Below are 22,962 nucleotides of genomic sequence, written 5' to 3'. Positions count from 1 at the left end.
GCAATTGATACAGAAATTAATGCTTGAAGAGATTAGACAATATAACGAAGATCACCCTACTAGTACTAGGCACAGGTAGTTTTTATGTAACTATGCCCCCAAAGTATATTTTTCATCTGCATGAATGGTAGCAAGTGATTACTGCTTGTCTCCCTATATCTATCTATCTATCTATCTATCTATCTATCTATCTATCTATCTATCTATCTATCTATCTATCTATCATGTATCATATTAAAATGTGATTGTGTCATTAACTAGAAACCTATAGTCCTAACATGGAACATGATTTTAACCATACAATGTTCTTTTCCCATCTTATAGATTACTGTAATGGGTATGACTAATTTTCTCTATGAAGCGAAGTTTTTCTCAATATGGTTCACTTCAAATAAAATAACACACTGTGTTAAATACACTATCACTGAATCTTACTCCAGTTTCATTACTTCTGTGTTATTTTTATGGGAAAACAGGTTTGCATTTAATGATGGGTACCCAAGTAAGTGTTGTGAAAAGGAGAGTAGAAAATAAACACTTTTCAGTAAGTTGATTTCATCTGTTTTTCCATATTAGGTGCTGTATAAAATGGACATTCTAAAGAAAGTTTTAGGAAAAGTGTTTAATTATTAAATTTAATTGAACATTCCTGAGTTAAAGGAATTGACACATTCACAAATTTTCTTTCTTTTTTTTTGGATCTAAATTATTTGAGATAATTCAATGTCAAAAAAAATTGGCACTAAATTCCATGTCATGAATGCTTGAAGTGGCACTTTTGTTGGAAGGACTTACCCACACACCTTTGCTCTTCTTGGTCTTTTCTTTCAAGTCTCAGTTTAAATACGGTTTCCTCCTGTAATCCTCTGAAGGCCACTCACATTAGACCACACTCATCTCCTCCATCCAAGGGTTTCTTCATACCAACACACTATTTTTTTTTTAAAAAAATATTTTCTATTATTGTTTTCTTAATTATCAAGGTTTTTCACCAAGGGAAAAGTCAACCCACAAAGCTATATCTATGTTGTTCTGCCAATGTGTGCCAAAGGACATGGGAGGTGTACTAATATTTATTGCATGAATGAGTACTTCTCTCTTATAACCCCAAAGGCTCTGTGCATCAATATTCAGTGTATACTATGATTGTGGACCACTGGCTACCTGAATTATTTCATTCTGTCATCTCATAGCTTTAGTAGGTAAATAAAAAATTGAATTAGGTAAATAAATAAACCTACAGTAGTGTCTTTATTTCCTGGCTGGCAGAGGAAGGGCAAGGTTGACTACTTACCTAGATTCACTGGGCAAGTTAGGAAACACTATGGTTAAGAACACATATTTTGAGTTGCTTCCTGACGCCTATGGAACCTCAGCACCACATGCTCAGTGGTGGCTTTACTCATTTAGAAAAGTTAGAAAGAGGATATTGTGATTCACCAGTCTCAAAGATAGTTTAATGGAAAATAAATTGGCAATAATCCACAAGCACACACCAGAAGCATACACTCAAACAAGACTAACATGATCATATATAATAGAGCTCTTTGGAGATCCTTTAAAATCAAACAGGTGGAAATTATATTTTAAAAAGCTAGGTGATTTTATATGGATTAGGACTGGATGAAGCCTAGGTCTTCACCTTTATTGATTATTGGTTTGTTTATAGAGTCCCAGAGTGACTGGATTATTTAAGGTGTTTATTTTGCCTTTCTCCCCATATTGGTGAATACACCTTTTAATTCACCGAGTGAATTATAATAAAGTCTAAATTAGTGGAATAAAAATCTTGAAGTTTGATTATTTTTGGGATTCTGGAGATTGCCTAAGAAATGAGAAAGATGATACATGGGACAGAACAAACTAGTGGAGATCCCAGGGCAGCCACGGAGGGGGTGCAGTAGCGTGAGCTGGGCAGAGGCAATCCACGTGGGTCTGTCATTCAGGACAGCCTGCAGGGTGCTGACAACGATTTAACCTGGCAGTTTCCTCTCTTTCCTCTTTTAATTCTACCCCTGGAAGTCAGGTATTTAGGAAAACCAAGCTAGTGTTTCTTCACTGTAAGTGGGGTGACACAAGGACAAACAGGAAGACAAACTAAGCCACTGAATGTCCCAGTTGGAAGGTCTTTAGCAGTTACCTAGTCAGAATAACAAATCCTGATGGAAATAAAGGAGATAAAAAATGAGGTGTTGAGAATGTGAGACAGTAGAGATGAGAACAAAGGTGGGGGAATCTGTACTCTGGACAGACAGGAGAACTGGGGTACATCCTGGCTCAGCTACCCTGAGTCTCATCACCCTGTTGAGACATTGCCCAGTCTGGACCTCATGTGTTGGACTGACGAGTGGAGTGTGCCTTCAGAGGCCTGCTCAGGAAACCTGTCATGTCTTCCTTAACTTGAAGCATATTTTTTTTTGACAGATGAGTCTTTTAATAGAAAAAAATACACGTGCAACAGTAGCAACACACATTTCTTCGAATCCAGACAGCTCCGAGTTTCAGTTCTTCACCTTGGGAGGTGGCCTGTACACACGTACAACCACAGCGTGGTCCCGTTCGTAGGGCTCAAGTGTCAGCTGCTCCTGGGGCTTCATATTCTCCTGTTGCATCTTCTTCACTTCAGATGCAAACACAGCTTCTGCCGAGGCTGTGGAGTCAATGCAGTTCGCCTTAATGGAAATCACAAAGTGTCTTCCATTCCTCAGGAAGGTGTGAGCATTCAGGGCCACAATCTGGGTTTGGTCTGGCTGTGCCACATTGGCAAAGATCACATCCACCATGGCGATTAGCATGCGGTATTTGTGTGGGTGTCGGGCATCTTCAATCACAGGAATAATGTTGGTCCTCTTCTTGGCCAAGTTGATGAGGTCCCGGCTAGAACGGTGGGAGAACTCAACTGCATAGACCAGACCATCCGGGCCAACGATGTCAGAGACGTGAGAGACGGTGGTGCCTGAAGCTGCCCCAAGGTAGAGCACCTTGGCCCCTGGCTTGATGTGGATCTGGTCTACACCGCCCAGGATTGCTGCTTCCAGCTTGGAACGGAAGGGGTTCCAGGCTCGGTATTCAATTTTGTCATCTCCCTCTGAAATAGAGACTCTCTGCTCCCCATACACAGACTCTCCAGGGACCAGATTCTTTGTGACAAGGGCATCCTCCTTTCTGCGACAGATAAAGACGCCTTCATGCCAATGTGGTTCCACCATCACATTCTTCCCTGACTGGTTTCCTCTCTTGCCTCCCCGGCCACCACCTCGACCCGGGCCGCCCCCAGACTGGAAGCCTCCACCTCGTCCACCACCTCCTCCTCCACCTCCTGGTCCCCTGAAGCCTCTGCCTCCACCTCGACCTCGACCTAGGCCTCCACCAAAGCCTCCTCGACCTCTGCCAAAGCCTCCTCGTCCGCCTCGTCCTCCTCTACCACCTCTGTCACCACCAAAGCCTCCTCTGCCACCAAAGCCACCCCCGCGGGGGCAGAAACCTGGCTTCATCACTGCGTTCTGGTCGCGCGGCTCCGACAATCAGCGGCGTCCCTCCCTCCATGAGTCTCAGGCTTTCGCACGTGGACCTTGAAGCATATTTTAGAGCAGTGAAAGTGACACAGAACGTGGCTGTGGTTCTGAAAGGAAGATCCCTGAAACCTGAGGTTTAGTCTTTCCTTGTACACCCTGTTTCTCCCATCAGAGCTTTTTCAGGGAGTCATCAGAACAAATACCCTGCTCTTGAAGACACAAATGTTTGAAAAAATGTAAAAAAGTCTTTTCAATGATTCTTCAACTCTTATTATCACTAAAGCCTAAAAGATGTAGGGGAACATTGAAGTTGAGAGAGAGAGAGAGAGAGAGAGAGAGAGAGAGAGAGAGAGAGAGAGAGAGAGAGAGAGAGAGAGAGAGAGAGAATGAATTTAGTTTTTCTTAGTTTTAAATAAATACCCCTTCCTTCCTGGTATAATGCGGGATCTCTCAAATGTATAGAATCCAGACATATTGTCTTTCTCTTTTTCTGCTTCCTCCTTCTGCTAAATGTAGGAGGAAGTAGAATTATACTTCTGATGGTGGAACAGTGGCTGTATTGAATCCACTACTTGCTGACCTGGGAGACAGTTCTGTCCCTGCTTGGTTATACACTTCTGTCCTTGATTAAGCCTCATTGACGAAACTACTTGTGTGGAGGGTATTCAGGTTTAGTCTGGTGTCAACCACTGACTTAGGAATGTCTGTGTAGGTTGTCTCCCTGAAAGTTTCTTTGCTGTGAACTCGGGTCTTTCCTGACCCACTGATGATTTTCAAAGGACACCCAGAAGACAATCGCATTCCTCTTAGGGGTTGCTTTGCTTATGTGTAATCAATTGCTCTCACTTTTCTATCACTTTCCAGATCCTCTCCAATTGATAAAAAATATTACTTATCACAGTCCCCCTTAATAACCTCTATGAATGTTTAAAGTACTCATTTTAAAGATTAAAAAAAAAAACAAAACTAAGACTCCATTTACTTACTCAAAACCACAGAAAGAAATCTGGAAAATCTGAGATTTAAACTTAACGCCTCCTGACTCCTTAGAACACATCTTGGGTCTACCTTTCTGTCTTCTATCTTCAGCAGTGTGCTCTGCTCAACTGGAAACACATCAATAGTCACCTATGCACGAGTTGTTAAGAGTAAAAAAGTCCTTCCTATATCATTTCACTGGATTTCTGCTTCTTTGTGCCTCAGAGCATTGATAGAGGTAGATAAACAGCAGCCTGTCTGTCCCCATATCTGAGGTGCAAGGAAGACTTTATGTTTTCCTGCAAATTTGTGAGCTTGTGTATATGTGCAGTGTATGTATGTGCATGTGCGTGTGTGTGTGTGTCTGTGTATGGAGGTCAGAGATTAACATGGATATTTTCTTTTATTGTTCACCTTACCTTTTGAGACATGGCCTTTCAGTGAATGTAGTGCTCATCAATCGACTAGCCTGACTGACCAATCAGCTTTGGGAATTCCCAAGTCTCTCTGCCCACTCTCCAATTAAGCTATTATGCCTTGAGTTTTCTTTTTAAATATGGTCTGGGGACCAGAACTAAGGTCTTCAAGATGTATGACAGTTACTTTACTCAGCTCAGTACCAATTTTTCCTTTATGATATCACATTCTGACTCTCCTTTTGGCTGGGCCCTGGGAGTTGGACTTCAAATTTTTCCCCAAAGATTAAAGCTTTATTTAAAAGCTTATGACTTCCAAACAACTATCCCTTGGCAATTTTTTTTTTTTAAAAAAAACCTGACTGACTGGTGGAAGCTGCAGTTGTGTCTTTTCTTGAGTTTTTCTACCCCAGGCATAGAATAAAACTTGATACGGAATCCTCCTGGTTGCTCTCTTGATGTCTAATAAGAACACTGAGAATTTAGAGTTCTCTTTGCTCTCTAAACAAAGTCTTAACTCTATTTTTTTAAGTTTAATTTGTTCATCCCTGTTGAGTGAATGTGTACTTTTCCCCAGCTAGCAAAACTATTCCTCTGAATCTCTTATTGCATTGTCAGGCTTCAGTAGGCATGAGACAACAATCCAGCTAGAATGGAGAGAAAGAGGAGATGCATTGCTTTACATCATCTAAAGCATATCCTTTACAGAGAGACTAAAGGAAAGACCGAAAAGAAGCATGATCTGGGCTCCATAAAAGATAGATGGCGGTCAGTTTCTGAAAGCCCTAGTTCCAGCCCTGATTTTTGACTCTTGGATCCTGAGCTCTCAGCAGCCATACATCCCTTCTGGCTCTGTTTTCTCTGATTTCAATGGACTAGTGAAATGATATAGGAAGGACTTTTTTACTCTTAACAACTCATGTGCATAGGTGACTATTGATGTGTTTCCAGTTGAGCAGAGCCCACTGCTGAAGATAGAAGACAGAAAGGTAGACCCAAGATGTGTTCTAAGGAGTCAGGAGGCATTAAGCTTAAATCTCAGATTTTCCAGATTTCTTTCTGTGGTTTTGAGTAAGTAAATGGAGTCTTAGGTTATTTTTAATCTTTAAAATGAGTACTTTAAACATTCATAGAGGTTATTAAGGGGGACTGTGATAAGTAATATTTTTTATCAATTGGAGAGGATCTGGAATTACCTAGGAGACAAGCTTCTTTCTAAGCATGCCACTGAATGTTTATCTAGATTATGTTATTGATGAGGGAAGTCTCATTTTAACTATGGTAGCACCATTCCATGAGGTGGGATTTTTACTGAATAAAAAGAATAACAGAAGAACACTAGCATTCTTTGCTCTCTGTTTTGGAGGCTATCAGGTGTCTCAGGCTTCTTTCCTGATGAATTCTTACCATGGTGGAGTGTATCCTTGAACTATGAACCAAAATATTCCTTCCTTAAGTTGATTTTGACGGAGTATTTTTTAAAATCACAGAAACAGAAAAATTATCTGATACAGGGATTAGTAGGTATTATTAATCCCCCTCACCATGATGCAGTAGGCTATTAATGTCCACTACTATATTTTAGTGCCCATTATACAGTGTCATGTATATAATATTTGCTGAATAAATTAAAAGATGTTTTTGAAGTAGAAGTTTGGATCTTTGAGATCCTTTTTATTTTTACTCTTGCCTATTTCCTTCTTTATCTCTGTTTTTCTTTCTTTGTTCTTCTTGTTTTCTTGTTCCTTCTTTCTTCATCTAGTGGGCACAAAGCTGTCCCTGCCACTTTCAGGAAGCTGTGAAGGAATGGTGCCTAGGGCTGCATTCCCCAGCTTGAGTGTTGAAGGGAAGTGTTGCTGGCAGATTGAAGGAGGAAAAGCAAGCTGAACTGTGCTCCTCACAGCTGGAGCTGCTGGTGCCTGCCACCCAGGCAGTGAGCTGTGCAGTGGGTAAAAATAGGCTGCACAAGGGAAGAGTGTGAGAACTGCACCCCAGGATAGGTTCTTAGTAAAATATAAAATGTAGCATATGCTGAGACCCAGCTGATGGGATTCTGAGAGGGATCAAAGGCAGAGGATATAGGTAGGTTCAGGCGAGTAGGGTTGGCCACTCAATGATCCTTTTCCAGACAGCCTTGGTTGTTCCTGAGTCACTAATTTTAGACTAGATAGCTATGAGAGTTTAGGTTGTACCCCTAAGGGCCCAGTTTACAGATGCAGACGCCAAGGCTTTACAAGGTGCTTGGCTTTTTAGGATAGATAAAACATCAGTGTTTCAACTATTTCTAAATTCCTCAACAGCGAGTCTGAAAATGGTGTCTGGGGATGGCAGGGACATGAGAAAATCTCCTAAGCCTTAAGAATACATATACAATGAATGGCAAGCTTTGCCTGAGTACATCCTTAAAACACCTGAATTATGAGAGTGGCTCTTGGAAGCTCAGTCTACCTTCCCTAGAATACACCAAAGACTTGGGAAATTCTTGAATACTGGTGGTGTATATTAGCATTGGCCCAGTTTGCCACGGCTGCACTCAGCCCTAGAGGACGACTAAAGATCATAGAAAAAATCCTGTCTCTGATAAGTTCTGGCTAAACCCTGACTTCTGACATGTATACCCTGAATATAGGGATAAAAACATCAGAGAAGGTGGAGAAGCCAGGCAGGACATTTAAGACTGAACATGAGTTCAATACTTCCGTGTTGCTTCTTTCTGACTTACTTGTCAGTAGCACGGGAACCTTGTGGAAGCATGAAAAATTGCTAATTTTCAGGCATGCACCATACAAAAACAGAGATTTCTCTCTTCTGTTTTATATAATGTATAATCTCAAAGTCTAGCACAGCACTCTAGCCATATAGTAGGTACTGAACAGATAAATATTTGGATTGCAGATGATTGTCTTGGAGTTGGGTAAGACTGGATTGTAAGACTAGCTGTCTGTCTCATTAGGTTGGTAGGTGAGTTTTCCTTTTTCATCAACAGACAGAATCATCAAGCTTGTAAAAGTGTTGAGAAAATGAAACAAACTTGGTGTATTGGCTTGAATCTGAAATGCCTCTCACAGACTCATGGGTTAAAGTCTTGACTTTTAACTGATGGACTTTGGGGAAGTGATTTTGGATCTGACTTCATTAGGAGATTAATTCACTGATAGAGCATGAAGCTTAGGATGCTCTAAGAAGATCTTTCTCCCGGGAGATTAATTCACTGATAGAGCATGAAGCTTAGGATGCTCTAAGAAGATCTTTCTCCCGCTTCTAGGAACACCCTCTTTGATGGCACTATTTGTGGATTATTGTAGGGATACTGTTTCAGTGCATCAAAAGAAATTAAGAAATGCCTTTGTAGTTGATGTTATTGTGGTTTTGACCAAAATGTATCTTTTGCGATGAATGTGCAACAGTTACTCTCAATTCCAAGTTTCTAAGATTCAGCAAGATAGAGCCATTTCCACCTTCCCTTCATGACTCAGAACCAAGACACTTTTTCAGATGGTTCTAGCTCAGTGGCATCACTTCCTCACCCACTCAGGCAGCAAACGATTTTTCTTTTTGGTTTGTGGAGGAGTCAAGTAAAGGAAAAACAATCCTATAACTACAAAAATATTCAAATTTTAGCCAGATTCATGCTGTGAAAGAAGGTGACTTGACAGACAGTGTGTCTCTGGGTCTTTTGGAAAGTATTGAGGAAGTGACTTTTCTGCTAAGATCCAAGGAATTGGCCAAGGAAAGCATGAGGGTGGAGTGTGTTCGAGGTGAGTGGGTGAGTGAGTCTGAGGGATCCTGCCTTTGAGGTGAGAAAGAACATGCTGTGTTATAAACACCCCAAAGAAGACTGCTTTTTAAGAAAAGAGCCATGAATTTGTGTATGTGAACAACTCAGGGATTCCCAGCTTTTTTACTGGCAGGGTTGGGTGGCTGACTGGTCTTCATCTTTTATCCTGAAGGGATTGCAGGTGGCAGAAATGTCTTCATACTACATGTGGTCTTTCGTTTTGAGCAAGAATCTTAGAACCCTCTTTTTATAGAAGAGAAAACCCTTCCAAATCACCCACTTCACTTTCTGCATGAGACAACAGCTGTTTCTTCTTCTTCTCCTCCTCTTTCTCTTTCTCCTCCTCCTTTTCTTCTTCCTTCTTTTTTGTTGTCAGGAAGGGTTTATTTTGCATCAGAGTTTAAAGATACAGTCAGTCATAGCAGAGAAAGTCATGGTGGCAAGAGTTTGAGCAGGCTGTTTACCCTCAATCTGTAGTCAGAAAGGAGAGAGAGAGAGAGAGAGAGAGAGAGAGAGAGAGAGAGAGAGAGAGAGAGAGAGAGGGAGGGAGGGAGGGAGGAAGGGAGAGAGAGAGAGAGAGAGAGAGAGAGAGAGAGAGAGAGAGAGAGAGAGAGGAATGCTGGTGTTGAGCTCAATTTCTCATTTTTATATCATCAAAGACTACAGCCTATAGAACAGTACTGCCTGAAGTTAGGGTATATCTTCCCATTTCCATTAACAAAGGGAAAAACATCTGTGCATTAACATGCAGAGATTTGTTTCATAGGTGATCCTGGATTCAGTCATGTTGAAAATCAGCTTTTACCATGACACATTTATTAATACAATGTGGTCAAGATATTTGTTTTGCAGACTACACAAGATATTTCAAACATATATTAGAATCTTAGTGCTTCTGCCTCCTAGGGCTTAGGGTGATCTTTGGTTCACACGGAATAAGCTTGTTATTAAGGGAGATACAGAATAATTTTCTGAATGATAAAGGAGACCTAAACTCTTGAGAGGAAGAAAAATCTGCCCACAGAGACAGGACTACCTCAAAGTAGGTTGTAAAAGCTGCATAAATCTCCCTAACTATTGGTCTGAGAAGGAGCTGTCACTAGAGCCAGCAAAAAGACCTATAGGAACTCAGAAGTGTAAGGAAGCAGATGGTCCCAGGGCAATTTAAAGCAACAATAACATGGCTCAGAGGATGGCCTGCCAGTAGCCATGGGTTACACATACACCACCAGGGAAGCACAGGCATGCCTCTTTGGACTTACACACATGCTCGAACCTTGCTACTTAGTATGTAGGCTGAACCTCCATGTAACTTGAAGGCTATCATTCTGACTTTGTTTTTCCTAAAATGTAGTATCCTTTGGTGGTTCCAACTTTCTTCACTTTTCTGAAAGTTTGAGTTTTATTATGTGTATATGTGTATGTCTGCATGGGTATCCATGAGCATATGAATACAGATGTCCAGGGAAGCTGGAGGTACCAGATCCCCTGGAAACGGAGCTCCTGGCTGTTGTCAACAGCTCCGTGTGGGTGCTAAGAAATGAACTTGGAGTGGCTGGAAGAGCAGTGAAGTATCATAACCAGTGAGGTGTGTCTCTAGCCCCACTGGCTTCAGGGTCAATGCTCTGATTTTTTATTTAGTCCCTGTTTGTTCTCCTTGCCTAATAATGGATTCCCCACTTTGCTTATTCTCCAACTGTTCATGGGCAGAAGAAACTAGGACATCATGAAAAGAGCTTTGATGCAGCCGGTACTTCAGAAAACTGACCTTAAACTAGTCTTGTCCACTGCCTTGGACTTTCTGTTTATAAATTGACTTAGGTCAGTGGCATTATAACATCCTTTTTCCTTCCTTAGATGTCACCTGCTTTCTCCCCTTCTTTCTTCCTTCCTTTCAGTGTGTACAATCTGACACTTTTGATTTAAGAATTATTTTTCCATGAATACACGATAAAGTGAAATTTTCTTTGAAACCTTAATATATATACAGAAAAAAGAGAGATGCCTTGATTCATGTGACAATGGCAGCCTTGGGGTTCTGCCTTCTAAACAAGACAAGCCACCTTGAGGAAGGCTTAGAACTTGGAGGACTACAATTTGAAAACGACTTAATCAGACAAATGCAAAGACACGATTGGCTTTTAATTGTTATGGACAGCTACTGCTTTATTGGATTGAAAACCTTCACCATCTGTGAGTACCCGTAAAGTGAGACAGGAAAGATAATAATATCACAAGCCAGAAAATAAAGTAACAGAACCACAGTGCCTGAGACAGGAGCAAAATTCTCAGCTGCTTTGCAATTCAGTCTGGCCGTGACTCTGCTAGATTATTTGAGGCAGTCACTCTAGAGTTTCGGGAGAGAAAGTGTGCAGAGAGCTGTTAATGACGTCTGCACTGACTGTAAAAATGGGACAAGACCACATTTATGCTGTGTTTTGTTTCACTCACCTGTCTGCCAATGCTCAATACCATGCACTGGTAAACTAAGGTCTAGAAAGGACAGAACACACAATTATAACTCACTTCTATGAGCTGATGGATTTAGGGTTCTGTTAAGGTCTACCTAGCTCTGGCTTCCCTGCTTCATGCTCATAAAGTTAAAGTGGCCTGATATTGAGAACTATGATGTAATGGCTGTGAGTCATAGCTTCTATGCTTTCATCTGCAGGATACCTAGGGCAGGGTCCACAGACCTAATCATTTTAACAATGATTGAGAACTTTCAATCTTTATTCTACCCTTTATTCGTGCCTTCCCAAAAACTAATCTTGCTGCTTAGTATCAGTCTTGGCTTCTCTGTCTCAATGGAGACTCCTGCCCTATTTCACTTGGAGCATGTGCTCCAGGATCAAGTGTAACTGGTTTCTAGCTCCAGTTACTCATTATCTAGGCAACCTAGAACCAACCAGAAAATTTTCCTGAGCCTCAATTTCCTTAATACCAATGGGTGAAATAATACCAACTCTAAGTACTGTAAAGAATGTTTTAGGTAATTCATTTACTATACTTAGCTCTGGTTGACGTTTTATAGTTGATTAAGAAATTCTACTTTCCCAACCTTCAGGAAGCAGAGACAGGCAGATCTCTGTGAGTTCAAGGTCAACCTGGTCTACAAGAGCTAGTTCCAGGACAGGCTCCAAAGCAACACAGATACACAGAGAAACTGTGTCTTGATAAACGAACAAACAAACAAACAAACAAAAAACAAAAAATGAAAAGAAATTCTACATACTAATAATAAAAAATTGAGAAAATGCAACTTATATCAAGCATAATCATCATTTCAACATCACCATCATCATATAGGATATCAATATGCTTGCCTATTCATAGCTTATTGAGATAGTTATAGCTAAATGATATTATTCTCACTTGCTTAGGATTTATCAGAGTTTTCTAAAAATTAATTATCTGTCTTCCCGTCATTTAGCTATAATCAGTCTCAGTTAGGACTTTTAAAGCTTAGAAGACACCATGATCACACAACTGACAGAGCTTATTGTAGGTTTGTAGTTTCAAAGGGTGAATCTATGATGTTCATGGCAGACATCATGGCGGCAGGCAGGGAGGCATGGTGCTGGAGTAGTAGCTAAGGGCTTACACCTGGAGAGATAGTCACAAGACAGAGCAAACTCACTAGAAATAACATGGACTCTGGAAACTTAACACCTTGCCCTAGTGACACACCTCCTTCAAAGCTACAGCTCCTAATCCTGCCCAAATAGTTCTACTAACCGAGAATCAAGTATTCAAATATATGAGCCTATGGGAGCCATTATTATTCAAACCATTACACTAGCTACCATATTAATCAAATTCCATGGGATGGGGTTATCTTAATTTTACTAGGAAAAAAAAAAGAAGTTCAGAGAAGAAAGGCGACTTGCTTTGTTAACTCACCTAGCCAATGGTCATGCTCAGCCTACTACTCTGTATGTCCAGGCCTTCATTTATTTCTGTGTAATTGCACACTGCCTTTTCATGCTGTACTGAAGTCTGGACTTTCCTTTCCTAGCCTCTGCTCTGGTTATGTGGGGGTAATTCTAGCATTGCACCGGTGGTGAATCCACAATCTTCCCCTTAGCTGTTTTTGTTTGTTTGAAGACACAGCCTCACTTGACTTGGAATTTACCTTGTGAATCATGCTGTCCTCTAGCTCAGAGATCTGTCCACTCCGTCTACTAAGTTAGGGATTACCAAAGACATATACCACCATAACTCACCTATGACTTTTCTTGTTTTTAAAATGCTATGCATTTGTCTCCCAACTTCCCAGCAGAAAACACTAGGAGAAGCTGCGGAGTCACAGGAAGATCGAAAATCAGAAGGCTAAGCAGCTTCTCCAGTGAGTACCAGTAACAAGGAGAGAAATCTGAGTTTCTGTGCTCTCTCTCTGCTTCTTGCCTAACCTGATACCCCGGTAGCAGCATTAAACTGCTTGCTAGTAAGCCTCACATTGGTTGCAATGTTTCACAGCAACTGCCTACAAGACACCTAGCAAAGGGCTTCTGGGACATTAACATTGTTTCCCTGGCTGAGGAAATCACAGAGTCAGGGAAACGGCCGGCCGGGTGTTTTCAAAGGGCAAGATAATTCTGTGTAACCAACAATAACATTTACAGTTATTTAAGCTTAGATAAGGGTAATTAAATCTTATGCTTCATGGGCTAAGCTGATTGCCTGTAGGGGTCAAGGAGGAAACCCCATCCCTCACCCCAGCACTCACAGAGTGATTATTCTGGTGCATTGTGGGTCCTGGTAAGACTGCAGGTTTCCTCTCTGGCTGAGCCACAGCAGGAGCATCTCAGGGGGGCTTCTGAACCTTGGTTCACTGCTTTACTGAATCATGGCTTGCTTCAGTCTCAATCTCCAGGTCTCAGATTTGAATTTTTACCCTTGTAAGTGCAGAGTGGCTTTCAGCAAGTCACTCGACCTGCATTAGAATCAGCTTCTACACACTCAGGGAGTGTTTGCTAATATGAAAGGCATCCTCATTTGCAGGACATGTTCTAGCATCTCGGGCTGGTGTAGCCCTCTCAGTACTGCGTAGCCCTCCTCCCTTCTTTCTTTTTTTAATTTTTCACTGTTTATTTATATTTTTAAAAAGAAAACAAACTATCTTTATTTTCATTTTACATACCAATCCCAGTTTCCACTCCCTCTCCTTCCATTCCCTCCACATATTCCTCAACCTCACCCTTATCCAGTCCTCAGAGAGGGTAAGACACATTGCTTTGGGGAAGGTCTAAGGCCCTCCCTACTATATCTATGCTGGGCAAGGTATCCATCCAAAGAGAGTAGGTTCCCAAAAAGCCAATACAAGCAGTAGGGATAAATGCTGGTGCCATTACCAGTGACCCTGCAGTCTTCCCTAGACATACAACTATCACCTATATTCAGAGGGTCCAGTTTGGCCCTATGCTGCTTCCTTCCCTGTCCAGCTGGAGTTGGTGAGCTTCCATTAGCTCAGGTATACTTTTTCAGTGGGTGTCTTCATCATGGTCTTGACGTCTTTGCTCATATTCTCACTCTTCAACAGGACTTTGGAAACTTATTCCAGTGCTCCACTGCTGGTCTCTGCCTCTGTTTTCATCAGTTGCTGGATGAAGGTTCTATGGTGATATTTAAGATATTCATCAATCTGACTACAGGGCAAGGCCAGTTTGGGCAACCTCTCCTCTATGTTTAGAGTCTTAGCTGGGGTCATCCTTGTGGATTCCTGGGAAATTCTCTAGTGCCAGGTTTCTTGTTAACCCCACATTGGCTCGCTCAATCAAGGTATCTCTTTCCTTGCTCTCATCTCTTTCCTCTATCTCGACTATCACATTCCCTCAAGTTCTCCTCCCCCCTCGTTACTCCCCCCACTTTCAAGCTCCCAATTCTGGTTCAAAAAAAAAGATGAAGAAGAGGAAGCATGGAGAAGTAAGTGGATCACCCTTGGAGAAAACCTTGGCATTAGTGACTGTTAGTGACAGTACTGATGCATGCCCAGAGAGAAGGAAGCTGCCAGAAACCAGCTAATTGTTTTGGGAGAAGGGCAAAGTAAAGGGATCAGTTTATACAGATGCATTTTTCAGGTCTAGCAGGTGAAGACAATTCAGTCCGATTTATGCTCACTGAAAACGGACACTTAGAGGAAAATATTTGCAGATTGGTAGTATATATTCGATATTGCTCCTGGTGTCAAAATGGAGATTTTTGTTTCTTTAAATTCTTAGGGCATAGCTGGTGTTTCCCTGGGTAGAGAGGAAATGAAGTTTTCCCAAGTTCCTTCCTAATACATAAGTGGAAAGAATTAGCTGTGTCTTCTCAGTGTTGCAGTCTCTTAATGAGATCAAAAGAGCAATTGAAAAAGCCCTCTGCAAATCAGAATGTGCATCTATCTCCTTGATAATTACCTCTTGATAATATTACTGTATTACATATAATAATAAGAGAAAGTGAATCAGTGCTCTGGAGTCCAGTGAACGTGATCTTTAAAGTCAGTTCTTCTACTTACTAGTTGTGTACCTTTGGGCAAACTGCTTTACCTCTCCGAAACTTAATGGCCTCCACTGCAGCGTGGAAACGGAAGCACTTCATGTCAAAGCTATCGTGCCATGTGAATAGTTTATTGTGGCGTTTTGTTCATTAATGGTAGGAAGAGTTGATTCTAAGTGTGATCATTATTAGTATAAATCCAGGGTATGGCTCATCAATGAAAGCTTCTTGAAGCATTAGTTGTTTGTGTCCTCAACTTAGGGTTGATTTCAAAATATTCTTTCAAGAAATATAGGGCGAGTATACATATATATACACACACACACATATATATACATATATATTCTATGCAGCTTTGAATATATATATATACATATATACATATGGTTTGATGTAGAGGAAGGGAAAGTTACACATTCTGAAAGGAGAGGTCAAGTGAAAAGGCAAGGCAATGAAATGAACGCAGTTTTGGGAGCCAAGCAAACCTCTGAACCTAGATCTTCTGAGTAGGGAAGATGTTGCGTTGGTTAGTAGGACATACACTCAGGTGATATGGATAATACGCACGGAACAAAATAGCTGGGGAGGCACTAAGGTGTGGTGAGGACTTCTGCTATGGGTGGAGTTCTCGCTGTACCCAGAAGCACCCATGTACTGACGTCAAAAAAACCTGTGTACACAAAGTGTACTGGCTCTTAACTCATGAGTAGAAACTTCTGATTTTGTTCAAAGCCATCTTCCAGAAGATAGGAAGGATACTCCAAGGGCTGGTAACTCTGCAGGAAGTGTAGTGGCTGGTTAGAGACATGAAGGGCTACAGAGAGGGAGCGAGCTAATAGTGGGTACTTGCCTGGCATTCTTAACATAAGAAAATGCTTTCTAGCTGGGACTGGGGGTTAAGGTTGACTTGTGAGATGAGACTTAATGTGTATGAACTCCCCTTGGTCACTGGGGAGTCTATTATATTCCCTTACATTCAGTGCTGATGGAAACCCAGTGAGAAAGAGGCATTAATATATCCATCATATATCTGAAGCATCTGAGGCCAGAGAGGAGTGATGGAGACTCCTGTGGCTAGAAAGCCAGACTGGATGAGAACTAAGAATATGACTTAGTATCTGCCTGGCCACTACACTCAACTCAGTCCTTTTTCCACTTATAAAAACTGGCTATCCTTAGTACACAGCTACTATGCTTTAGTTCTTTGCATTGTGCAGTTTTATCTTTAAGCAATACTTTTCACTGCTATGAAAACATTAAAGCCCAAGTGGTAGGATGAGCAAGGTATCCCTACAAAACGTGTGGCCAATATGCCAATTCAAGCATTAGGGATAAGTCCTGGTTCCACAGCCAATGACCCCACAGACTTTCAAGATTCATAACTGTCTCTCACTTTCAGTGGGCCTAGTCTGGTCTTATGCAGGTACCTCCATGATCAGTCCAGAGTCAGTGAGTTCTCAGTAGCTCTCAGATCAGCTTGTTCCAGTACTTTGCTATAGATCTCTGTATGTGCTTCCATTACTTGCAGAATGAAGGTTCTATGATGGCAATTAAGGTAGTCATCAATTTGATTACATGGGAAGACCAGTTTAGGCCTCTTCTACACTGTTGCTTAGAGTCTTAACTGAGACCATCCTTGTGGATTCCTGGGAATTTCACTAGCCCTTTGGTGGCTCCCTCAATCAAGATATATCTTTCCTTGCTCTCCTTCTCTGTCCTTCTCCCTTCTTGAACATCACATTCTGTCATGTTCTTTCCCTCTTCCCACTTATCCCCCCCCCCTTTACACCCTCCCCTCTTCCTACCTCCATACTTCCAATTTTTTTCAGGAGATCTTGTCTGTTTCCCCTTCCAAGGAAGACCCAAGTATGTCTCTTTTAGTGTCCTTCTTGCTGGTACAGTCATTTTGGAAATCAGTGTGGCAGTTTCTTAGAAAATTAGGAATCAATCTACCTCAAGACCTAGCAATACCATTCTTGGGCATATATCCAAAATATGCACACTTAAACCAAAGGACATTTGCTCAACTGTGTTCATAGCAGAATTATTCATAATAGCCAGAATCTGGAAGCAACCTACTTGTCCTTCCTGAAGAATGGATAAAGAAAATGTGGTACATTCACACAATGTAGTACTACTCAGCAGTAAAAAGCAATGACATCTTGAAAATTACATGCACATAGATGGAACTAGAAATAAAAGCCTCAGTGAGGTAACCGAGACCCAGATAGACAAACATGGTATGGACTCACTCATAAGTGGATATTAGATTTAAAGCAAAGGATAACCAGCCTATAGTCCATGACCCCAGAGAAGCTATCACCTGTCTTATAATCAAGATATATGTATGCAATTTAGCTAGGGTTGCCATTGCTTTGATGAAACTTCAGTACCAAAAGCATGTTGGAGACAAAAGGATTTATTTTGCTTACACTTTGTGGTAATTTGAATGTAACAGCCCCTGTAAATTCATAGGGTGTGGCACTATTGGGAGGTGTGGCTTTGTGGAGTAGGTATGGCATTGTTGGAGGAAGTGTGTCACTGTGTATTGAGGTAGGCTGTGAGGTCTCATATGTGCTCAAGCCATGCCCAGTGACTCAGTGCATTTCCCATTGCCTACTAATCAAAATATAGGACTCTCAGCTCCATTGTCATATTTGCCTGCATACTGCCAATTTCTACCATGATGACAATAGACCCAACCTCTGAAACTGTAAGCCACATTAAATGCTTTTCTTAATACGAATTGCAATAGAAACCCTAATACACACTTCCACATCATAGTATATCATTGAAGGAAGTCAGTGTAAGAACTCAAACAGAGCAGGAATGTGGAGGCAGGAACTGACGCAGAGGACATGGAGAGGTGCTACGTACTGGCTACGTACATGGTTTGCTCAGCTTGCTTTCTTACAGAATCCATTCCACTAGACTAAGAGTAGCCCCACATATCATTGCCTGAGGCTTTTCACATAAATCACTAATTAAGAACATACCCTACAGGCTTGACTGTGTCCTGATATCTTGGAGCATTGTCACATTGGCATAAAACAAGCTAGCACACTATGCAAGACATTGCATTGAGTCCTCTATCCCAACTCACCTACCCAGACTCATCACTGCCATCTTCTGCCACCATCATACAAATGGACATGTGTGCATGCACAGATGCACACACAGATGCATGCATCACTCTATTCTCTAAAAAATCAAGTTTGCTTTTTCTTTCCTTTCCTTAGCATACTCCATCAAATAATCTACCCCACTCTATATGCTGTCCTTTCTTTATAGAATATTCAGAGCAATAGAGATCTCTACATTTGTTTGTTTGTTTATTTATTCTTCCTTTGGAGAACATAACCCTCTAACTCAAGGTGAATCTGGTGAAACTATTGATCCTGTGAGCCAGACAAAGTTTGCATGCTTTGTCACCTCATAGAGCATTTCATTGCCCTCCTTCTACATGCAGAGTTTTTAGTTTGGAGACAGGGTCTTTTATGATTTAATGTTCATGAAGATGCTAGGGAAAATTACCCTTGGTTTGCGGTTCTCAACCCATACCAAGTTGAACTTCTCAGAACTATTGCTCAACTTTGTAACTGACAAATATGTGTTTGAAGATATTGTAGGGGAAGCCCAGCCAATCACCTTGTTTGTAAGGCATGATCCCCTTAAGCTAATATTTACTTATAAAATCTTGCGGGTGTGCTTCCTGATTCCTCTTTGTTTTTCCTGTGCTTCACGGGAACTTTGGCTTTGTAAGTCAAGTCCCCATTTTCTTACCTTTTTTTTTTAAGATATTAACTTTATTCTCTATATTATCCCCACTACAGAATATAACATAAAAAATCAAGTTGGAACTGGGAGAGGAGAGGAGAAGAAAGGAGAGGGAAAAAGAAGAGAGATATTCAAAAGCTATCCATAACTTCCAAGTTACCTAAGAATTGATTCCTAACTTATTTGTTATTTTAATCTATTTTGTTTTGTTTTATAAGTTATGACCAAGACTCCCGATTCTTATAACAACCCAGCATGAACTATTTGCACTCTATTTTATTAATGATCTTCCCAACATTCCACTGAAGTTGCCATTAATAAGCCTGTTTTGCTGATTAGGAAAGAGAAGCTCAGAGAGTCATTTGCCCAGGGCCATGTCTTTTCTTTGTTGTCTCAAGTCTCTATTTTCAATTAATAGTTACATCTGCACAGTTAGGGCATCATTTCCATTGAAAAGCTTCACTGTAAGCTTTAAGCTTAGTTTGATTGTTCTTCTTTCCCATTGTACTTTTTGCTTGTATTCTGAACTGGTCAGATGATCAGATTATATAGAAGTAACACACAATACTACTTCCCCCAATTTCAGTGTCTAAGTTTCACATATAGTTTTATTCCTAACTTATGCTATATAACATGTCAGAATCCACAAAGTAATTTGTTTATTTCAGTCACTTTAGGAGCAATACAGGGAAACACGATCTGGAACTGTACTTCTTTCATCACAGTAGGGAAATGAGCAATGGAAGCTGCAGAATGGGTCATCAAGATCTTTGCTTGGATGTAAAATGCGTCACTTCCATTCCTGTTTTGTTGACTAAAATTAATCAAGCCACAGTTTTAGGACTGAAGAAGATAAGGAAGTGTGATAGTACCATGTGTTTGGCAGGGGAAGGACCAGAAAATTTACTAAGGTTTAGTAGGCTCAATAAAGAAGAATTTTTAAAATTATTATTTTACAAAACTCTGGATCCCAGAACTAGGGGCCACAGAAAAGAAGGAGCTTTACTAGAAGGCTGTATGTTTGGCAAATCACAGAACTTATCTCAAAGTGCAAAGAATTCCTTCCTATCAGCAGTGAACAACCTTGTGCACGGATTATCATTGTGTCTGCAGTCTAGAACCAGGCACAGAGTCTGACATTCACTAGACGCTCATTAAAATATTTACCAAAAAATCATATGGCATTATTGACATATGATTTTCTCACAATGGTGACTATCATTTCTTTCCACCTATGGATGTATCCTTTGATTTGCTAGCACTAAGTGACAAGAGTGACAGATCTAAGGATGAGAAATACACAGAGACCATATTCTAGAGAAATGCAAAATGAGCAACACATGGCAGCCTGGGGCAAAAGGGAAAGTCACTGACAAAGCCTAGTAAGGACCAAATCAAATATCAGGGGCTCCTAAGACTGATCTGGGGTGATGTTATGCATCACATTTGTGGTCTCGGGTTCAGTAGTCATAAGGAGAACAAGATCAAGGGAACCAAGACTGTGTTTAAAATTAAGGTATTTGGAAAGGAAAGCACATCATTCTAGGCTGTTCTTTGGTATACAATTGTGCTCATGTTTATGTCTGTGTGTGTGAGTTTGTGTACTTGTGTTTGTGCACATAAAGGACAAGACTGATTTTAGTGATTACTAGATCCATTGCTATGCAAGAAAATTTTATGAAATGTAAATTCAGTGTTCATATATAAAATAAGGAACCAAATACTCCTATGTGTGGACACATTATCTGTGGTAAAATTAGAGGCAATGAATCGACAGAGACTATTGGCACATAAAACTTGAGATATTTACTTTCTCTTCTTTTATAGACTAAATTTGCTGATCCCTGGTCTGGGCCCTGGAGTGGACTGGATATACCAAAAGGGATTGGATGTTAACCTGTGAGATTAGGGGGACAGAGATCTGGGAGCATTGTGAGGTCAGGAATAAAAACGTCACTCTCTCTGATCAGCACATGTTCTCTGTGACCCTGTTCAGAACCGCCTCTTTGTCATTATTCCCCCAAATACATGCTTTTGCCAACATTTCTGTTCTTTGAAGAGAAGAACACATTTTTTTTGTTCCTTTTTATGTGGAATTTTTTAAAGCAGGATATTCAAATGGCTTTTCTACCTTACATACTAAGTGCAGGGAGCTCTGGGCCTCACCACGCTAATCAGGCTGGGTGCCATTCTGTAAGTCATTTTGTGCAATTTCATGTTCTCTCTTCCTGAAAGGAGGAGAATTACTTTGATAGATTAAAGCCCTTTCCTTATTGGAATGGGCGTTTTGTCTCTTTTCTTTCAGCCCTTGTCCACTGTCTCTTGATGCCTCCAAGGTAGGGAGGCCCTAATTTCCCTGAGTCGCTTTTCGTAAAGTAATTTCTCATTTCTATAAGCCCTCCAGGGTCTCATTTGTAGAATGATGGGGGCACTGACTAGGGTAGAGAATGGAAGGTGCTCGAAGGTGACCCCCACTCTTTTCCAATCTGTGTTGTAAAATATTTTCAAGGCAGATGTAGACGGTCCTGGTTGTTGGGCAAAGGGGTTCTTTTGAACTCTGTTCTTTCCTCTCAAGGGTACAACAGGGCATCTGGAAAGAAGTTGGGCTCCTATGGGGAAATAAACTGGACATTGCACTTAGCGAATTTAAACAAAAATAGCCACATTTTCAGCCCTGCATAACATCCAGTCATCACATGAGTAAAATGCTTTCATTGCTCTTTTTTCCTTTGTAGGATTTTGATGAGCTTGGTAGCACTAGCACTATTGTATTTAAGAATCATTAGGGAGCCATTTAAGAATGTTTATTTCTGGGCACTGTCTTCAATGAGTTTGATTTAGTTGTGTTATATTAAAGATAGGACTCTATATCCCATCAAAACTTCTTTCATGATGGTTATAGAATGTAGTAGGAACATAGGGTTTGTGTTTTCTAAAAATGCACTATTTTGTTTTTTCTTTGATATAGGTTTATATAGTTCAGGTTGGCCTTAAATTCACCTTGTATTTAGGGTGATCTTGAATGGGTTTTAGGATTATAAGTATATACCATCATACCTGGCTTCTAAAACATCTTCACTTTCAGATGTCTGATGAGTAACTAAAGCAAATACTTGGCATGTCTGTCTTAAGGCAGTATCTGTCCCATTTGCTGCATTAAGACTTTGGGTAAAATCCCTGCACAACTCTGAACTAGAAATATGTTTAGGGAGTATCTGTCTAAAAACTGGTAATACAATGTTATCTATTCTCAAATTATGTCTCATAAATTCCTGAGAGACTGAAAACACTAAAGTTTAAAAATTAATATGATTTCATGAGTCTAGAAATAAAGATCCAGCCAGCCAGATCATCTTGTGATGGAACTATGCCCTCCCTACTGCCAAGCAGGAGCAATTGCTCCATAATGCAAACAGAGACTGACTCCCTAAGCAGAAATGGTGTGGGAGGTCTTTCTGTCTATGTGTTGCTTTTATTGGTTAATGAATAAAAAACTGGCTTGGCCTATAGCAGGGGGAGGAGGAAGGTGGAGTCAGAGAGAAGCCATGGAGCCACCAGAGATAGACACTGAGAACTTTAGCCAGTATGCCACAGCTACGAGGCAATACACAGATTAATAGAAATGGGTTAAATTCATATGTAAGAGTTAGTCAAGAAGAATCTAGAGCTAATGGGCCAAGCAGTGATTTAATTAATACAGTTTCTGTGTGATTATTTAGGGTTTAAGCTACCTGGGCAGCCAGGAACTAACAAGCAACCTCCCGCCTACACAGAAACAATCCTTTCATGATGAAAACTAAATTTTCTCCTGAAGCAATAATAACTTGCCCAGAGCAGGACATCACAACACCAGACCACAGTTCGTTCAAAACAGACCATGCTTCCTACTTGTGCCCTGTTTGGTTTTTTCTCTCTATAAAGCTAAAGCTCTTCCTGGTACCAAGATAGGATTAAGAATGATAGTTTATTGTTTCCCAGTGTAGCCACAGCACAAAACAAATTCTTTTCTTGTTTC

At 40.7% G+C, this 22,962-nt stretch overlaps 1 protein-coding gene across 1 annotated transcript; it reads right to left on the bottom strand.

The window, feature by feature from the left end:
* Positions 1–2,420: 2,420 nt before the first annotated feature.
* LOC126497997 (rRNA 2'-O-methyltransferase fibrillarin-like) lies at positions 2,421–3,530 on the bottom strand. The gene has a single exon (XM_050136322.1). It carries the CDS (start codon positions 3,492–3,494, stop codon positions 2,502–2,504), a length of 993 nt encoding a protein of 330 aa, XP_049992279.1. The 5' UTR covers positions 3,495–3,530; the 3' UTR covers positions 2,421–2,501.
* Positions 3,531–22,962: the final 19,432 nt, after the last annotated feature.

Source organism: Alexandromys fortis, unplaced genomic scaffold (assembly GCF_014885135.2).
Source record: "Alexandromys fortis isolate MF-2015 unplaced genomic scaffold, M_Fortis_MF-2015_v1.1 scaffold_29, whole genome shotgun sequence".
In the NCBI taxonomy this organism is placed as follows: domain Eukaryota; kingdom Metazoa; phylum Chordata; class Mammalia; order Rodentia; family Cricetidae; genus Alexandromys; species Alexandromys fortis.
Note: the sequence above shows the minus strand (reverse complement) of the source record. Positions and strands in the feature narration are given on the sequence as shown.

Bases quoted from the DNA above. Each gene is read 5' to 3' on its own strand.
- LOC126497997 (XM_050136322.1), bottom strand. From the start codon at position 3,494: ATGAAGCCAGGTTTCTGCCCCCGCGGGGGTGGCTTTGGTGGCAGAGGA.